Below are 17,265 nucleotides of genomic sequence, written 5' to 3'. Positions count from 1 at the left end.
GAGAACTCTTCACATTACGTGGAGCCAGTGTTTCCGCTATATAAAGTGTACTCTACATGCACATACATTTTTGTTGTATACATATGAAGCATTGCCTAGAAGCCACTTTCAGGTGCAGAACTGTGGGAAATTTCACAGCAGCTCCATAGGTTGCATAACTCTTTTTGTCACAGCAGTAATTTGAAACTGGCCCCATTTCACAATTTTGCCATTGACTGGTATGGTTAAAGGGGTGACCCACAAATGGTATTTATCTCCATTTCACAGGACAAATAATGCATATTGGATCACTAGGTATCTGACTGCTGGGATGCCCAGAGATCCCCAGAGTGATGGACTGACATGCACGTTACTTCCCCATTCGTAGGGGACTCGAGGACCCCTAGTTCTTGGGATCGCTGGTCCCAGCAGTCGAGCCCAACTTGATCCGATATTCATCACCTAATCTGTTTGCTCCCAAAACATGCAGTTGTCACTAGCAGCTCATTGGTGTGGGTGTTGGACCCCCACCAATCTAATATTGATGGCCTACCCACTGGATAGGTCATCAATATGTTAGTCCTAGACAGCCTCTTTAAGGAAAAATAGCCAGACAGCTCCAATTTATTAAGGTTATTTCATGTTTTTTTTTCCTTAATGCCTTCAGTTAAAGTACAAAACTGCAGACAGCACTGGGTAGGCTCAGGGAGGGCACTACAGGCATACCTTTGTGGAACTTTGTATGATCAAGGGTAGTGCAAAGCTTTATTCTGCCAGGTTCTGCACCTGCGCTTGCATTGGAGGTAGATCTTCACTGTACAGCTGCTTTACAGCTTTGCCGACCCCCTCTCCCCACTCTGAGTGACAGCTGTAGTGGTCTCCTAGATGAATGCTACAGCTGTCACTTGAAGCAAAGGGCAAAGGCTGTGAAGCAGACAGCACTTCACAATGAAGCTCCACTGTCTGGGCACTTGCAGGAGACAAACCTGGCAGAGTAAGGGCTCATTCACACAACCATATGATTGCCGTGCCTGTGCTGCAGAGCGGAAGCACTATGGAGCGCTTCTGCGGGATTTCACGTAAAGCATTGATATATTTTTGGTGCAGTTTTTAAAAATTATTTATTCAAAACCACTGCTGCAAGATATTACTTTGAAGTGTAGAATAAATGATACAAATATCATTTCTACCTGCACAGCATTTTTTATTTATTTATTTTTAAGTTTTTCTAGTATTTCTGGGCCTTTTTTTTTCAAAATGTAGTATGCTCTGGGTGTGACTTCCAACATGCCTGGATAGCAAGTGTATATAATGTCACAAAATAGACACCACCAAATGCACTTAACCCCTTAACGCAAAATGCTGTGCATGTACAGCGGGGATGCTGTGCCAGAACACATTCCGCCGTATAGGCACGGTGGGCTAATCTCGCGAGTGCAGTAGCTGTGCCCGTCCAATCACTGCAGGCGCCCGGCAGTCCCTGATGGCCGGACCCCTGCTGTTTACAGCGATGCTGGCGGATTAACCCCTTCTATGCCGCGGTCAATGCTGACCGCAACACAGAAGTGGTTTGCAGCAGGTGAAGGAGCGCATCGGGTCCCTGTGCTGCTGTGGCGGGGACCCGATGTGTGACCAGGCAGCCCGATGCCTTGCACGGCATGGGGACCTGCCTTCTACGGGTGCCCAGGAGATCGAGCCTCAAGCTGGGTCTCCTAGTCAACCTGTTAGTGTATTACTCCGTGTAATACATTAACAGGCAATGCATTACAATACAGATGTATTGTAATGCATTGCAGAGGGGATCAGACCGCAAAAAGTTGAAGTCACAAAGTGGGACAGAAATAAAGTTTTAAAAAAAAAGTGACAAAAAGTGTTTTCAAAAATAAAGTTTCAAGTTAAAAAAAAAAACAAAAAAACGCCCCTTTCCCCTGATTTTATAATAAAAAAAATAATAAAAAAACACATTAGGTATCGCCACGAACGTAACAACCGGCTCTATAAATATATTACATGATCCACCCCGTCCGATAGACATCATAAAAAAAAATAAACGGACAAAAAGCCATTTTTGTCACCTTACATCACTAAAAGTGCAACACCAAGCAAACAAAAAGGTGTATGCCCCTCAAAATAGTACCAATCTAACAGTCACCTCATCCCACAAAAAGTGAGCCCCTACATAGGACAATCGCCCCAAAATATATTAAAAACTATGGCTCTCAGACTATGGTGACACTAATACATGATTTTTTTATTTATTTTTTGTTTCAAAAATGCTGTGTGTTAAATGTAAATAAAGTATACATATTAGGTATCACCGTCGTAACAACCTGCTCTATAAAAATACCACCCCTTAGGTGAATACAGTAAAAAATAAATAAAAAAGTCAAAAAAGCCATTTTTTTGTCACCTTACATCACATTAAGTGTAATAGCAAGCGATCAAAACGTCATACGCACCCCAAAATCATACCAATCATACCGTAATCTCATCCCAAAAAAAATTAGCCCCTACATAAAACAGTCGCCCAAAAAATAAAAATAAACTACCGTATGGCTTTCAGAATATGGACACTATTTAGTATTTTCGCATCCGTAACAACCTGCTCTATAAAAATAGCTCACGATCTAACCTGTCAGATGAACGTTGTAAATAAAAAATAATTAACAGTGCCAAAACAGCTATTTTTATTTTTTGTTACTTTGCCTCAAAGTGTAATATTGAGCAACCAGAAATCATCCCTAAAATAGTACCAACAAAACTGCCACCTTATCCCGTAGTTTCCAAAGTGGGGTCACTTTTTTGGAGTTTCTACTCTAGAGTTTCATCAGGGGGTCTTCAAATGTGACATGGCAAGTTAAAATTATCCCAGTGAAATCTTCCCTCCAAAAACCATATGGCATTCCTTTCCTTCTGCCCCCTGCTGTATGCCCGTACAGCAGTTTACGACCACATATGGGGTTTTTCTGTAAACTACAGAATCAGGGCAATAAATATTGAGTTTAGTTTGGCTGTTAAGCCTTGCTTTGTTAGTGAAAAAAAGATTAATTTAAAATTTGCCCAAAAAAGTGAAATTCTGAAATGTAATGTTCAATTAATTCTTGTGGAACACCTTAAGGGTAAACAAAGTTTGTAAAATCAGTTTTGAATATCTTGAGGGGTGTAGTTTCTAAAATGGGGTCATTTGTGGGTGGTTTCTATTATGTAAGCCTCACAAAGTGACTCCAGACCTGAACTGGTCCTTTAAAAAGTGGGTTTTGGAAATTTTTAGAAAAATTTCAAGTTTTGCTTCTGAACTTCTAAGCTTTCTAACGTCCCCAAAAAATAAAATGGCATTCACAAAATGATCCAAACATGAAGTAGATATATGGGGAATGTAAAGTAATAACTATTATATGAGGTATCACTATCGGTTTTAAAAGCAGAGAAATAGAAATTTGGAAAGTTGCAAATTTTTTTAATTTTTTGGTCAATTTGGTATCTTTTAAAAAATATTTTGATTCAAATTTAGCACACTCATGAAGTACAATATGTGACAAGAAAACAATCTCAGAATGGCTTGGATAAGTAAAAGCTTATCACCACATAAACTGACACATGTCAGATTTGCAAAAATCAGTCTGGTCCTTAAAGAGGACCTTTCACCGATCCTGACATTGGGAACTAAGTATCATGATCTGTACAGCGGCGCCCAGGGATCTCACTGCACTTACTATTGTCCCTGGGCACCGCTCCGTTCTCCCGTTATGTCCTCCGGTATGTTCGGGGACTTGGTTATAGTAGGCGGAGTCTGCCCTTGTTCTGCTGGGCATCTCCTTCTCCTAGGCTGTAGCGCTGGCCAATCGCATCGCAGAGCTCACAGCCTGGGAGAAAAAAACCTCCCAGGCTGTGAGCGCTGCGATTGGCCAGCGCTACAGCCTAGGAGAAGGAGACGCCCAGCAGAACAAGGGCAGACTCCGCCTACTATAACCAAGTCCCCGAACATACCGTAGGACATAACGGGCGAACGGAGCGGCGCCCAGGGATAATAAGTGCAGTGAGATCCCTGGGCACCGCTGTATATGTCATGATACTTAGTTCACAATGTCAGGATAGGTGAAAGTTCCTCTTTAAGGTGAAAAATGGCCCGGTCCTTAAGGGGTTAAAACACACTGGGCCTCATTATCAAAACAGGTAAGCTGTATTAGTTGCCCATAGCAACCAATCAGAGCTCACCTTTCATGTCCTAAAGTGTTCTGAAAAAATGAAAGTTGAGCTCTAATTGGTTGCTATGGGTAGGAAAACCCATAGCAACCAATCAGAGCTCAACTTTCATTTTTAGACAGTTTTGATCAATGAGGCCTATTGTGTTTTGCAGATGCTGTTTAAAACATTGATAAAAAATGTGTGTGTGAAGGAGTCAATGGTGAGGTCTTACTCATGTCAGCACATTATCAGCTGATTAACGTTATTTTTAAAGGAATTGTCCACCATTTTATATCTTCATTGTATCATTCAGAAAAAAATGTTAAAAAACAATTCAGTGAAGTTGTAACATTTACATAGTATGGGGCTATCTGGTGTTCAAAGTATATTGCAATGTGCACATCCATCTGCTGAGCTGTGTGCTACTGGACAGGCATGGTCAGTCCCCCCCCCCCCCCCCCCCCCCCCCAGCTGATCCTCTGTTTTCTGCAGACTAGCTAATAGAATTGGCTTTCTGCTTCTCTGGGAACCAAAAGAGCCTCTGCAGTAGCAGGTTGTATACCTGAGAAGACATATCTTTTTTTTTTTTTTTAGCTTGTTAGGGTTGTAATGCAGGGTTTGGGGGAAAAAAGAGACTATATTGTTAGCTGCCAGAAGGGGAAGGTGACTGACTCTGTCCATAGTGGCGCAAATTAGCAGCACAGGGGACACATGAAAGCAAAAGAGTTTTGTATATGCTGGAAACTGCTTAAAAACAGAACTTATCAACAGACTTTCAGGGAATTTGTTATGAAATGATTCATGGTATAACCCCTTAAATAAATCATAAATGAGAACCCTTTTCTGCTGTTTCACCTAATGATTTGGGTCCCTTTCATATACAGTTTTAATCCTGCCATTTTTTTGGCATAAAAAGCACCAAAACTTATTTTGGTAGCATTTTCTGGGACCTTCTTGCATTTGTATGTATTTTTGCATGTCTAGCAATATTTTTATTTTATATATAGTAAACTGTGCATCACAAATGATGTTACTTTCTCTGTACAGCTGTATGAAATTTAAAAAAACAAAACACAATAACATACATTGTACTGGGTTTTTATTTTTATTTTTTAAAGCTGCAAACAAAAAAAAATGGAGGTCTATTGAAGAAAATCACCAGGCAATGGGGGAAAGCCATACCCAGAGCATGATGCGATTTGATTAAAAAAAACACAATCCACCCAAAAAATGCACCTTTGTTTTGATATTTCCCATAGACTTCCCTGCAATATTTTACATCCCGCGTTTTTTGTTTTGTAATTCTGTAAAAGAATGCCGCAAAAAAAATACAACCTATATGTGCTCCCACACTTAGTCCTTCTAATACATAGAAACCTAGAATGTTTCGGCAGATAAGAACCAATTGGCCCATCTAGTCTGCCCAATATACTGAATACTATGGATAGCCCCTGGCCCTATCTTATATGAAGGATGGCCTTATGCCTATCCCATGCATGCTTAAACTCCTTCACTGTATTTGCAGCTACCACTTCTGCAGGAAGGCTATTCCATGCATCCACTACTCTCTCAGTAAAGTAATACTTCCTGATATTACTTTTAAACCTTTGCCCCTCTAATTTAAAACTATGTCCTCTTGTAGCAGTTTTTCTTCTTTTAAATATTCTCTCCTCTTTTACCTTGTTGAGTCCCTTTTATGTATTTAAAAGTTTCTATCATATCCCCTCTGTCTCGTCTTTCTTCCAAGCTATACATGTTAAGGTCCTTTAATCTTTCCTGGTAAGTTTTATCCTGCAATCCATGTACTAGTTTAATAGCTCTTCTCTGAACTCTCTCCAAAGTATCAATATCCTTCTGGAGATATGGTCTCCAGTACTGAGCACAATACTCCAAATGAGGTCTCACTAGTGCTCTGTAGAGCGGTATGAGCACCTCCCTCTTTCTACTGGTAATGCCTCTCCCTATACACCCAAGCATTCTGCTAGCATTTCCTGCTGCTCTATGACATTGTTTGCCTACCTTTTAAAAGGGTTTCTACCACCAGAAATACTGTTATGTAGCTGACTGACATTAGCGATGTCTAGGCCTCTAGGTGCTATGTGGGCGTAAAATCAGCACCTAGAGGCTCTGTCTACTCACGCTTTATCCCGCCCAGGTCCCCTGTTCTCCCCGCCCTGCTCCTCTTGATTGATGGCACGGTCCACCGCATCGTTGACTAAATCCTGCGCCGTTCACTTCTGTCTTCGGCGCAGGCGCAGTGAGTGAATGATGCGCTCCTGGTGCCAGATTCCTGCCTGCGCCGACTACATCACAGTGAGGAAGCCGGCATCAGTAGAGCGGCCCTCACTGCCTGCGCCGAAGACGGAAGTGAACGGCGCGGGATTTCGTCAACGATGCGGTGGACTGTGGCATCAATCAAGAGGAGCTTGACGGGCAGAACAGGGGACCTGGGCGGGATAAAGTGTGAGTAGACGGAGCCTCTAGGTGCTGATTTTACGGCCACATAGCACCTAGAGGCTTATTAGCATATAATAAAAGTGCTTTTTTTTACAAAAAACGGCTGCAGGGACTAATGTTAGAAACATACTGTTATGTAGTGCTGACATTAGCGCATCGCTAATGTCAGTCAGCTACATAACAGTATTTCTGGTGGTACAAACGATTTAACCAGCTCAGGACCGCCGTACGCAGGATTGCGTCTTTGCGGCGGCCCTGTTATTCCGAGTGGACTCGCCGGCGCGTCATCTCGTCAGACGCAAGATTTCCCGTTCACAGGAACTGCAGGTAATCGAGTGGATCTGCAGCCTGCCAGCGGCGATCATTCGTTGGCAGGCTGTAGATCCGATTTTTTTAAACCCCTTAAAGGTATATTAGACGCTGTTTTGATAACAGTGTCTAATATACCTGCTACCTGGTCCTCTGGTGGTCGATCCAAGCAAAAGGGACCACCAGAGTACACAGGCAGCTCTGTAAAGTAGCACCAAACACCACTACACTACACCCCCCCCCCCTGTCACTTATTAACCCTGTGATCACCCCATATAGACTCCCTGAACATCCCCCTGTCACTGATCACCCCCTGTCATTGATCACCCCCCCTGTAAGGCTCCATTCAGACGTCCGTATGTGTTTTGCGGATCCGAGGACCCGCGGATCCGCAAAACACATACGGACGTCTGAATGGAGCCTTACAGGTGGGTGATCACCCCATATAGACTCTCTTATCACCCCCCTGTAAGGCTCCATTCAGATGTCCGTATGTGTTTTGCGGATCCGAGGACCCGCGGATCCGCAAAACACATACGGACGTCTGAATGGAGCCTTACAGGGGGGTGATCACCCCATATAAACTCCCTGATCACCCCCCTGTAAGGCTCCATTCAGACATCCGTATGTGTTTTACGGATCCGCAAAACACGGACACCGGCAATGTGCTTTCCACATTTTGCGGATCCACACATTGCCAGAACTATATAGAAAATGACTTTTCTTGTCCGCAATTGCGGCCAAGAATAGGACATGTTCTATAGGCTCTACAAAAAACGCAGTGTTCGCCCGATCAGGCCTGATCTTGTGCGCACTCTTGGGTTCAGTCCGCCCCACTGCAGTGACTGAAATTTTTTTTTTCTGATCACTGCAGAAACACTGTAAAATCGCTGCGGCGCTATAAAAAGATCACTTTTGAGGGGCATGGCAAGTTCATAGAAGATGGTTTTTTTTTTGTCACAAGTTAGCGGAAATAAATTTTTTAGTTTTTTTTGTTTTTTCTTACAAAGTCTCATATTCCACTAACTTGTGACAAAAAATAAAATTTCACATGAACTCACCATACCCCTCACGGAATCCAAATGCGTAAATTTTTTTAGACCTTTATATTCCAGACTTTATCTCACGCTTTAGGGCCCCTAAAATGCCAGGGCAGTATAAATACCCCACAAGTGACACCCCAAGGTATTTCGTGAGGGGCATGGCGAGTTCATGTAAAATTTTATTTTTTGTCACAAGTTAGTGGAATATGAGACTTTGTAAGAGAGAAAAAAAAAAAAAAAAATTCCGCTAACTTGTGCCAAAAAAAAAATATTCGAGGAACTCGCCATGCCCCTCACGGAATACCTTGGGGTGTCTTCTTTCCAAAATGGGGTCACTTGTGGAGTATTTATACTGCCCTGGCATTTTAGGGGCCCTAATGCGTGAGAAGTAGTTTGGAATCCAAATGCGTAAAAAATGCCCTGTGAAATCGTAAATATTCTCGTTGGAATTTGGGCCCCTTTGGGGTGTATTTTTACATATACCCATGCTGGGTGAGAGGAATATCTCTGTAAATTGACAACTTTGTATAAATTTTTTTTTTTTAAGTTGTCATTTACAGAGATATTTCTCTCACCCAGCATGGGTATATGTAAAATGACACCCCAAAACACATTGCCTGACTTCTCCTGAGTATGGCGATACCACATGTCTGACACTTTTTTGCAGCCTAGGTGGGCAAAGGGGCCCACATTCCAAAGAGCACCTTTAGGATTTCACAGGGCATTTTTTACACATTTTGATTTCAAACTACTTCTCACGCATTAGGGCCCCTAAAATGCCAGGGCAGTATAACTACCCCACAAGTGACCCCATTTTGTAAAGACACCCCAAGGTATTTCGCGATGGGCATAGTGAGTTCATGGAAGTTTTTTTATTTTTTGTCACAAGTTAGTGGAAGAAAAACTTTGTAATAAAAAAAAATCAAAAAAAAATCATCATTTTCCACTAACTTGTGACAAAAAAATAAAGTTCTATGAACTCACTATGCCCATCAGCGAATACCTTAGGGCAGCGGTTCTCAACCTAGGGGTCGCGACCCCTTTGGGGGTCGATCGGCCCTTTCCGGGGGATCGCCTGAGGCTTCCTATTGTGGGTCGCCCGCACAACGGCAGCGGCCCCTTATCCTCGCGCACAGGAAGTGATGTCCTGACGTCTGGACGGGTAAGTCGGGCCGCCTGTCTGCTGAGGTCCAAGTTTTTTCGTTAATGACACCGCCGCTGAGCACCACTGCCACCAATGATTTAATTGAGCCTGGCTAATTTTATTTTAATTATTTGGCTGAGCAAGGCTTAATTTATTTGGGGGGACATGAAACACCGCTGATTTATTTATTTGGGGGACCCTGAGCACTTCTGATTTATTTATTTGGGGGACCCTGAGCACCATTGATTTATTTGGGGGACCCTGAGCCCCGCTGATTTATTTATTTGGGGGACCCTGAGCACTTCTGATTGATTTATTTTGGGGGGACTTGAAGCACCACTGATTTATTTATTTGAGGGGTACCCTGAGCACCACTGATTTATTTTTTATTTTTTTTTGGGGAGGGGGGTACTGTGAGCACCACTGAGTTATTTATTTGAGGGGTACTGTGCGCACCACGGATTTATTTTTTAGGGGGTATTTGTTGTTTATTATTTATTTTAAAGTTATTTATTTGGTTTACAAATATTTTGTATTTATGCTAAAGTTCTGTTCTGTGGTTATGAATGAATACTTGTGTATTTGAATTTACATTTGGTGTATTGGTGTCTGTGCGTGTTTTTGGTGGGTCATCATAACAGTAGCAAAATTTGTTATGACGTTGCAAGGAAAAAAATTTAATGGTTGGGGGTCACCACAACATGAGGAACTGTATTAAGGGGTCACGGCTTTAGAAAAGTTGAGAACCACTGCCTTAGGGTGTCTACTTTCCGAAATGGGGTCATTTGTGGGGTTTTTCTACTGTCTGGGCATTGTAGAACCTCAGGAAACATGACAGGTGCTCAGAAAGTCAGAGCTGCTTCAAAATGCGGAAATTCACATTTGTGTACCATAGTTTGTAAACGCTATAACTTTTACCCAAACATATTTTTTTTTATCAAAGACATGTAGAACAATACATTTAGAGAAAAATTGATATAGAAATGTATTTTTTTTTTTTTTTTTTTTACAACTGAAAGTTGCAAAAAATTCGGTAAATTTCGATTAATAACAAAAAATGTCAGCCGCAGTAAAATACCACCAAATGAAAGCTCTATTAGTGAGAAGAAAAGGAGGTAAAATTCATTTGGGTGGTAAGTTGCATGACCGAGCAATAAACGGTGAAAGTAGTGTAGTGCAGAAGTGTAAAAAGTGGTCTGGTCATTAAGGGTGTTTAAGCTAGGGGAGCTGAGGTGGTTAAGTCTTCTGAAATAATGACCCCTTTCTTCAGATACTGAGGTTAGGACTGTATCACTGATTTTATATTCTGCTCTTGGGTTTTTACGCCCCAGGTGCATTATCTTGCACTTATCAACATTAAATTTTAGTTGCCAGATTTCTGACCATTCCTCTAGTTTTCCTAAATCCTTTTCCATTTGGTGTATCCCTCCAGGAGCATCAACCCTGTTACAAATCTTTGTGTCATCAGCAAAAAGACACACCTTACCATCGAGGCCTTCTGCAATTTCGCTGATAAAGATATTAAACAATATGGGTCCCAGAACAGATCCCTGAGGTACCCCACTGGTAACAAGACCTTGATCTGAATATACTCCATTGACTACAACCCTCTGTTGTCTGTCCCTCAGCCACTGCCTAATCCATTCAACAATATGGGAGTCCAAGCACAAAGACTGCAATTTATTGATAAGCCTTCTATGTGGGACAGTATCAAAAGCCTTACCAAAGTCTAGATAAGCGATGTCTACTGCACCTCCGCCATCTATTATTTTAGTCACCCAATCAAAAAAATCAATAAGATTAGTTTGACATGATCTCTCTGAAGTAAACCCATGCTGTTTTTCATCTTTCAATCCATGGGATTTTAGATGTTCCACAATCCTCTCCTTAAGTATGGTTTCCATTAATTTCCCCACTATTGAGGTAAGGCTTACTGGCCTATAGTTGCCCGATTCCTCCCTACTACCTTTCTTGTGAATGGGCACATTATTTGCTAGTTTCCAATCTTTTGGGATGACTCTTGTTACCAGTGATTTGTTTAAATAAATCTGTTAATAGTTTTGCTAGTTCACCGCTAAGCTCTTTTAATAGCTTTGGGTGTATGCCACCCAAATTAAATTTTAGACAGCTGACTTAGAACCTCTTCCTCTGTAGACACATGCATCAAAAGATTCATTAGTCTTCCTCCCTAACTGAGGTCCTTTTCCTTCATTTTCCTTTGTAAAAACTGAAAAGAAGTATTCATTTAGGGAGTCAGCTAGTTCTTGATCTTCTTCCATATACATTCCTTCTTTTGTTTTTAATTTGGTAATTCCTTGTTTTAGTTTCCTTTTTTCATTTATGTATCTGAAGAATGTCTTATCACCTTTTTTCACTGACTGAGCTAATTTCTCTTCTGCCTGTGCTTTAGAAGCTCTTATAACTTGCTTGGCCGCTCTCTGCCTAATCTTATAAATTTCCCTGTCATCCTCGTTTTGTTTTTTATAATTACTAAATGCTATCTTTTTGTTTTTAATGATTTTGGCCAATTCTGTTGAGTACCACAGTGGTCTCTTCCTTTTTTTTGCTTTTACTGACAAGCCTAATGCAATTATCTGTTGCCTTCAATAGTGCTACTTTTAAGTAGTCCCATTTCTCCTGGACTCCATTGAAACTGTTCCAATCTGATAGGGACTCGTATACCACTAATCTAATTTTAGAAAAGTCAGTTTTTCTAAAAACTCATGAAACTGCCTTGATTATTATTATTTTTTATTACTCGCAGAAGTTCGGTAGCCTTTCATGTTGTGTTAATGCATTCCTGGGATCTAATAAGCTTCTTATTTTAGCAACCTACCCTCAAACCACTGGATATGAAAATGAAATTTGTCTGCGGGCAGTGCTTGCGCAATGGTCGAGAGATTGAGGCTGACCGTGATGAAAAGTATTGCACTGCCAAAGCAAGACATAGGTACTGTGAATATTGTAATTTGTGCATTCCCTCTATGGACTCTGCTTCATTAATGTGAATGGTGTTTAAAGTCTTTTAATCAGTCATTAACGGGGTTGTGGTACCTCATATATTGGGGGCATATCGCTAGGATATGCCCCCAATATCTGATAGGTGCCTTTCCCATCTCTGGATCACTCGCGTATCTCTAAAACGCAGGTCGCATAAAGGAGAGCAGACCGCGCTTGTACGGCTGCTCTTTATTCATTTCTGTGGGACTGCCAAAAATAGTGCTGGCTCGGCTATTTCCTTCAGCCACATAGAAATTAATGGAGGGCAGCTGTGCATGCGTGGTCTGCTCTCCTTCTGTTTGCGGAATCCATTTTAGAGATAGGTGTGGGTCCCACCTCTGGGACCTGCACCTATCGGACATTAGGGGCATATTCTGGCAATATGCCCCCAATGTATGAGATGGGCCAACCCCTATAAGGGCTTATACACATGTCAGGGACTAACGCACATGTGCTGTCCATGTTTTCCACGGATGGCACACTGATCTATTCATTTTAATATCTTTATTGACAAATACTTTTTTTTTTTACACTGACAGTGGGTTAGTGGAAAAAAACGGAAGCATGCAGTACTTTGGTCTGTATGGGTCCGTGAAAACCAATGACACGACACGGATGGCATCTATGTTCTGTCGCTTGTTTTTACAGACCATTGGTAGGAGATACTCTGGAAATGCCTTTTCTTTTCAGCTTGGCAGTGCACGTAGAACACAAATGCAACACGGTGGCTACAAAATGGATCCACCAACCAAAAACTGACCCTTTACAGACATCTTCATGGATAAAACACAGATTTTTTTTTTCATTGATGTCTAACTGACTTAGATGTGTGAAAGAGGGCTAAAGTTGTCCATTGGCCAAGGAACGCCACTTGGGCACGGCCACAGCATTTGTGTGCTGAATGGCACCAGAATTGGCATATGCTCTTGTAGAGGGCCCTGAGCAGGCAATACACAAATTGTTACATACATATATACACTCCTGTCTTCTAATTCATAACGGGAACGTGTCATCAGAAAATGACCTCTTTTTTTCAATCACGTTTTTATGTTAAACTTTTTTTTTTTTGAATCTTTAAAAATTTTCCTATGTCGCTATCTATATTTAATTTTTTTTATATAATCCTGCAATTTTAACACTGGCCGCAAGGCCTAAAATATGTTAAAGGGGTTGTCTGCTTTTTTGTATTGATGATCTAACCTCTGGATAGGTCATCATTATCAGATTGGCGGGGGATCTGATATGAACAGGATAGAGGCGTCCCATTGAAGTGAATGGGGACAGAGGAGCTCTAATTACACTGCTTGCTGCTGCAATGTGGACTGTGAGCAGGTAAACGGAGACGAGAAGGCGGCGCTTGTATGAGAGCTGTGTTCTCTTCAAACAGCTGATCGGTGGGGGTGCTGGCAGTCATGTTCTCGCCAATCTGCTATTGATGACCTATCCTGGGGATAGATAATCAATATAAGAAAGTGGACAACCCCTTTAAGACTTCCAGTCTTTTGAGAGCGGCTACGTAGGCCATAAACACAATGGACAGGAGCTGACCCCATTGACTTACATGAGAGTTTTATGCTCTGTGACTTGTGCAGAGTTCAGGAGGGAGCAAACAGGCTGTGGTATCGCCTACTATGAATTGTGGATTCTGTGTTATCCATATCGAGCTGTTACTTGTCATTGTAATTCTGCCTGTGGTGATAAGGATAATGGCTACAGAAAAGTTACCTGTGCAGAAAAGGAAATAATGACCTATTAGGCCTAGTGGCCAGTGCGAAAAATTGCAGGATTATGCTTTTATGCTTGTATATATGTGTGTGTATGTATGTATGTATGTATGTATGTGTGTATATATATATATATATATATATATATATATATATATATATATATATATATAATTTTTTTTTTTTTTTTTGTGGCAAGGAGAATGTAAAAAAACCTAAAAATAAATGTCTAACATAAAAACAATAGGTCATCCTCTTACGACACATTACCTTTAAGTCTGTCAAGACACTAATTGACCGCTTTCTCTTCTATTTTACAGCTGGACAAAAGATAAGCGAGTGTTGTTGGTGATGTCAAAGACCAAAAAAAAATGGGTCCCCATCAGGCCCCTTCCATCGATTCGCTCTTTTCCTCAGCAGTATGAGGTATGTTGCATATACTAAAATGTGAAAACCCATGTAGTACCATGCATTTAATATTTTAGTATTCTCAAGTTTGTGCCACATAGATGAAAACAGAAGGTAATGAAACTGATTGGCTAAGTAGCCATCGCTTCTTGTCTTTCTTAAAGGAAATTGACATTTTGATAGTGGAAGTCACTACACGATGTCTACCTGCTTATATCCAGATTGAGCGGTTTCACATAGAGAAGGGACTTTATGGCCCTGGCGGAGCCCTTATAGTACAGTATCATGTGAGAGCCTATGTAAACCTTAAACCCAAGACATTCAACCTTTAAATATAGGTCATTGAGGAACAAAAATGAAAAACTTACTGTAATTGATTCCACAACCCCGTCCATAAATTGCGTTATAAGTAGACCCCTTAATAACAGATCTGCCTCTCTGTGTGGTGCTAGAGTTGAGATGCCAGTGGCATCTGGCAGCTGATTTTCCACATGCAGATCCCAACATGTTTTTGTAGATCTGCATTTCTCACCCATAAGCAATAAGTATACCAATGTCAGAACATGTTTTGATCACTGCTTAGTTAAAGGGGTATTCTTACCGAAGACATTTATGGCATCCTCTCCTATCTGTAGAATGGGCTCGTGTGAGCTCTTTTTTGGAAGACATGGGGTCATGTCTGAACAGCTGTGATGCCTGTTATGGCCTATCCTACTGTATCCATAAAGAAATACCCTGTACTCGTAAAGAAATTATGAAGGTGTCTGAAAGATCTGTGGTTTAGTTGGCATAGCTCTTTACGTGGGCGATGATTGGGAATGAACGGTTCATTCCTTATAATGGCCGATGATTCAGCTGCAGTAAAGCTGCAGCTGTCATCCTCTCTGTATGGAGATGAATAATCGATACAAGATTGTTTGTCCACGTACAGGTTTATTGCCTATCAGCAGCCGATTGCTGTTTAGAAGTGGAAAATTATTTTATGTTCCACATAAACAGAGCACCTGATGAACAAGCATTTTTGCTCATTTGTCTTTTGACCAGCTCCACCTTTACACAGGCCTGTTATGGGGGGCGAGCGTTCATAGAAATGTTCACTTCCAATAGTTATCCCGAACCTCAGCCCATGTAAAAAAGCCTAAAAGGTTTATTCCAGGATTTGGTCCCCTTTAAAAGAAGCATGTGTAACCTAAGGAAAGAATCCTGCTCGCCTACTCCCCACCGCTCCAGTCCAGACTTTGGCTTGTCCCCAAGCAGCACATCACTGTTGGGTCAAGTGCAGCTTGGGGATACTTTACCAGTGAGGAAAGTCATTGGCTGCAGCAGTGCACATGTTCCCGTCTGTACCCCAGCAAGAAGTAAACAAGCCAAGGACTGGAAGATCGCTGAATGAAGCCAGTGCACAGGACCGGAGCAGCGGGGAGCAGGTGAGTATGATTCATTTTTAGGTACCACATGCTAGGGGGCCTAATTAAAATGGGATTAAATCCTGGAAAACTTTATTAAATGGGTTTTCTGAGATTTTTATTAATGACCTATCCTCAGGATAAGTCATCAATATCAGATCGGCGGGTGATGCTCTGCACCCCCGCCGATCAGCTGGTTGAAGAGAAAGCTGTGCGCCGTCCCAGCGCAGCCTTCCCTTCACTGTCGACATTGCAGCGGTGAGCAGGTGTAACTACAAGAACGCTGTCCCATTCACATCTATGGGATGGCTCGTTCCTATACAAGTGTTTGATTGTTTTTTTTCCTGCTGGCCAGAATGTCCATTTTAATGATTCAGACGGCATTCAATTAAGCAGGGTGGAGCTCATAAAAATTTGGTATGTCAGGCAGGAATAACTTGGCCCAGGCATGAAAGATAATGGCAGTATCACGTAACATAATGTACCTTGACTTTAACTATTTATAGACCCAGTTACCTAATATGACCTGGACTCTATTGCATCACATTAAAGCCTCATGCACACGTCTGGAACACGGACCGTGAGATACTGGCCTGGATTCCTGCTGAGTGCAGGAGCGCATGGCGTCATTGGTTGCTATGTCGCCGTGCGCTTCCTGCTGCCGCTGCACTACAGTAATACACTGGTATGATCTATACGAGTGTATTACTGTAGTGCAGCGGCGGCGTGAAGTGCACGGCGTCATAGCAACCAATGACACCGTGCGCTCCTGCACTCAGCAGGAATCCAGGCCGGTATTTCACGGTCCGTGTTCCAAGCACGTGTGCATGAGGCTTTAATGTTACGCTGTTAATTAATAGGTGGAAACATATTAAACCTGTGTAGACCATTCCAGGTGCATTCACATAGCTTTTCTTTTCCATTCTTCTGATCCTTTATTTTGAGCATCAGTCAAGCTCAGTTAGCATCAGTTTGCACTAAAAATAACTGATCCATTAGGCCTCGTGCACACGACCGTATTTTTTTTGCGGTCCGCAAAACGGGGTTCCGTTTTCCCGTGATCCGTGACCGTTTTTTTGTCCGTCTGTCTTCCTTGATTTTTGGAGGATCCACGGACATGAAAAAAAAAGTCGTTTTGGTGTCTGCCTGGCCGTGCGGAGCCAAACGGATCCGTCCTGAATTACAATGCAAGTCAATGGGGACGGATCCGTTTGACGTTGACACAATATGGTGCCATTTCAAACGGATCCGTCCCCATTGACTTTCAATGTAAAGTCTGGAGTCCCTTTTATACCATCGGATCAGAGTTTTCTCCAATCCGATGGTATATTTTAACTTGAAGCGTCCCCATCACCATGGGAACGCCTCTATGTTAGAATATACTGTCGGATATGAGTTAGATCGTGAAACCTCATTTCGGACAGTATATTCTAACACAGAGGCGTTCCCATGGTGATGGGGACGCTTCTAGTTAGAATATACTACAAACTGTGTACATGACTGCCCCCTGCTGCCTAGCAGCATCCGATCTCTTACAGGGGGCCGTGATCAGCACAATTAACCCCTCAGGTGCCGCACCTGAAGGGGTTAATTGTACTATCATATCCCCC

The 17,265-nt window shown here is 42.0% G+C and overlaps 1 protein-coding gene across 4 annotated transcripts in view; it reads left to right on the top strand.

Moving 5' to 3' along the window:
* ZC3H7B (zinc finger CCCH-type containing 7B) overlaps nucleotides 1-17,265 on the top strand; it is a 139,745-nt gene that overhangs the window by 108,318 nt on the left and 14,162 nt on the right. For 3 of the 4 annotated variants that reach the window (XM_040406791.1, XM_040406792.1, XM_040406794.1), the window contains 2 exons: nucleotides 11,946-12,067; nucleotides 14,162-14,267. In XM_040406791.1, the coding sequence (XP_040262725.1) occupies nucleotides 11,946-12,067; nucleotides 14,162-14,267 (228 nt within the window). Of the gene's footprint in view, nucleotides 1-11,881; nucleotides 12,068-14,161; nucleotides 14,268-17,265 lie in introns of those variants that run through there. The other variant, XM_040406793.1, reaches the window with a different exon arrangement.

The sequence above is a fragment of the Bufo bufo genome, chromosome 9 (assembly GCF_905171765.1).
Source record: "Bufo bufo chromosome 9, aBufBuf1.1, whole genome shotgun sequence".
Lineage (NCBI taxonomy): Eukaryota > Metazoa > Chordata > Amphibia > Anura > Bufonidae > Bufo > Bufo bufo.
Note: the sequence above shows the minus strand (reverse complement) of the source record. Positions and strands in the feature narration are given on the sequence as shown.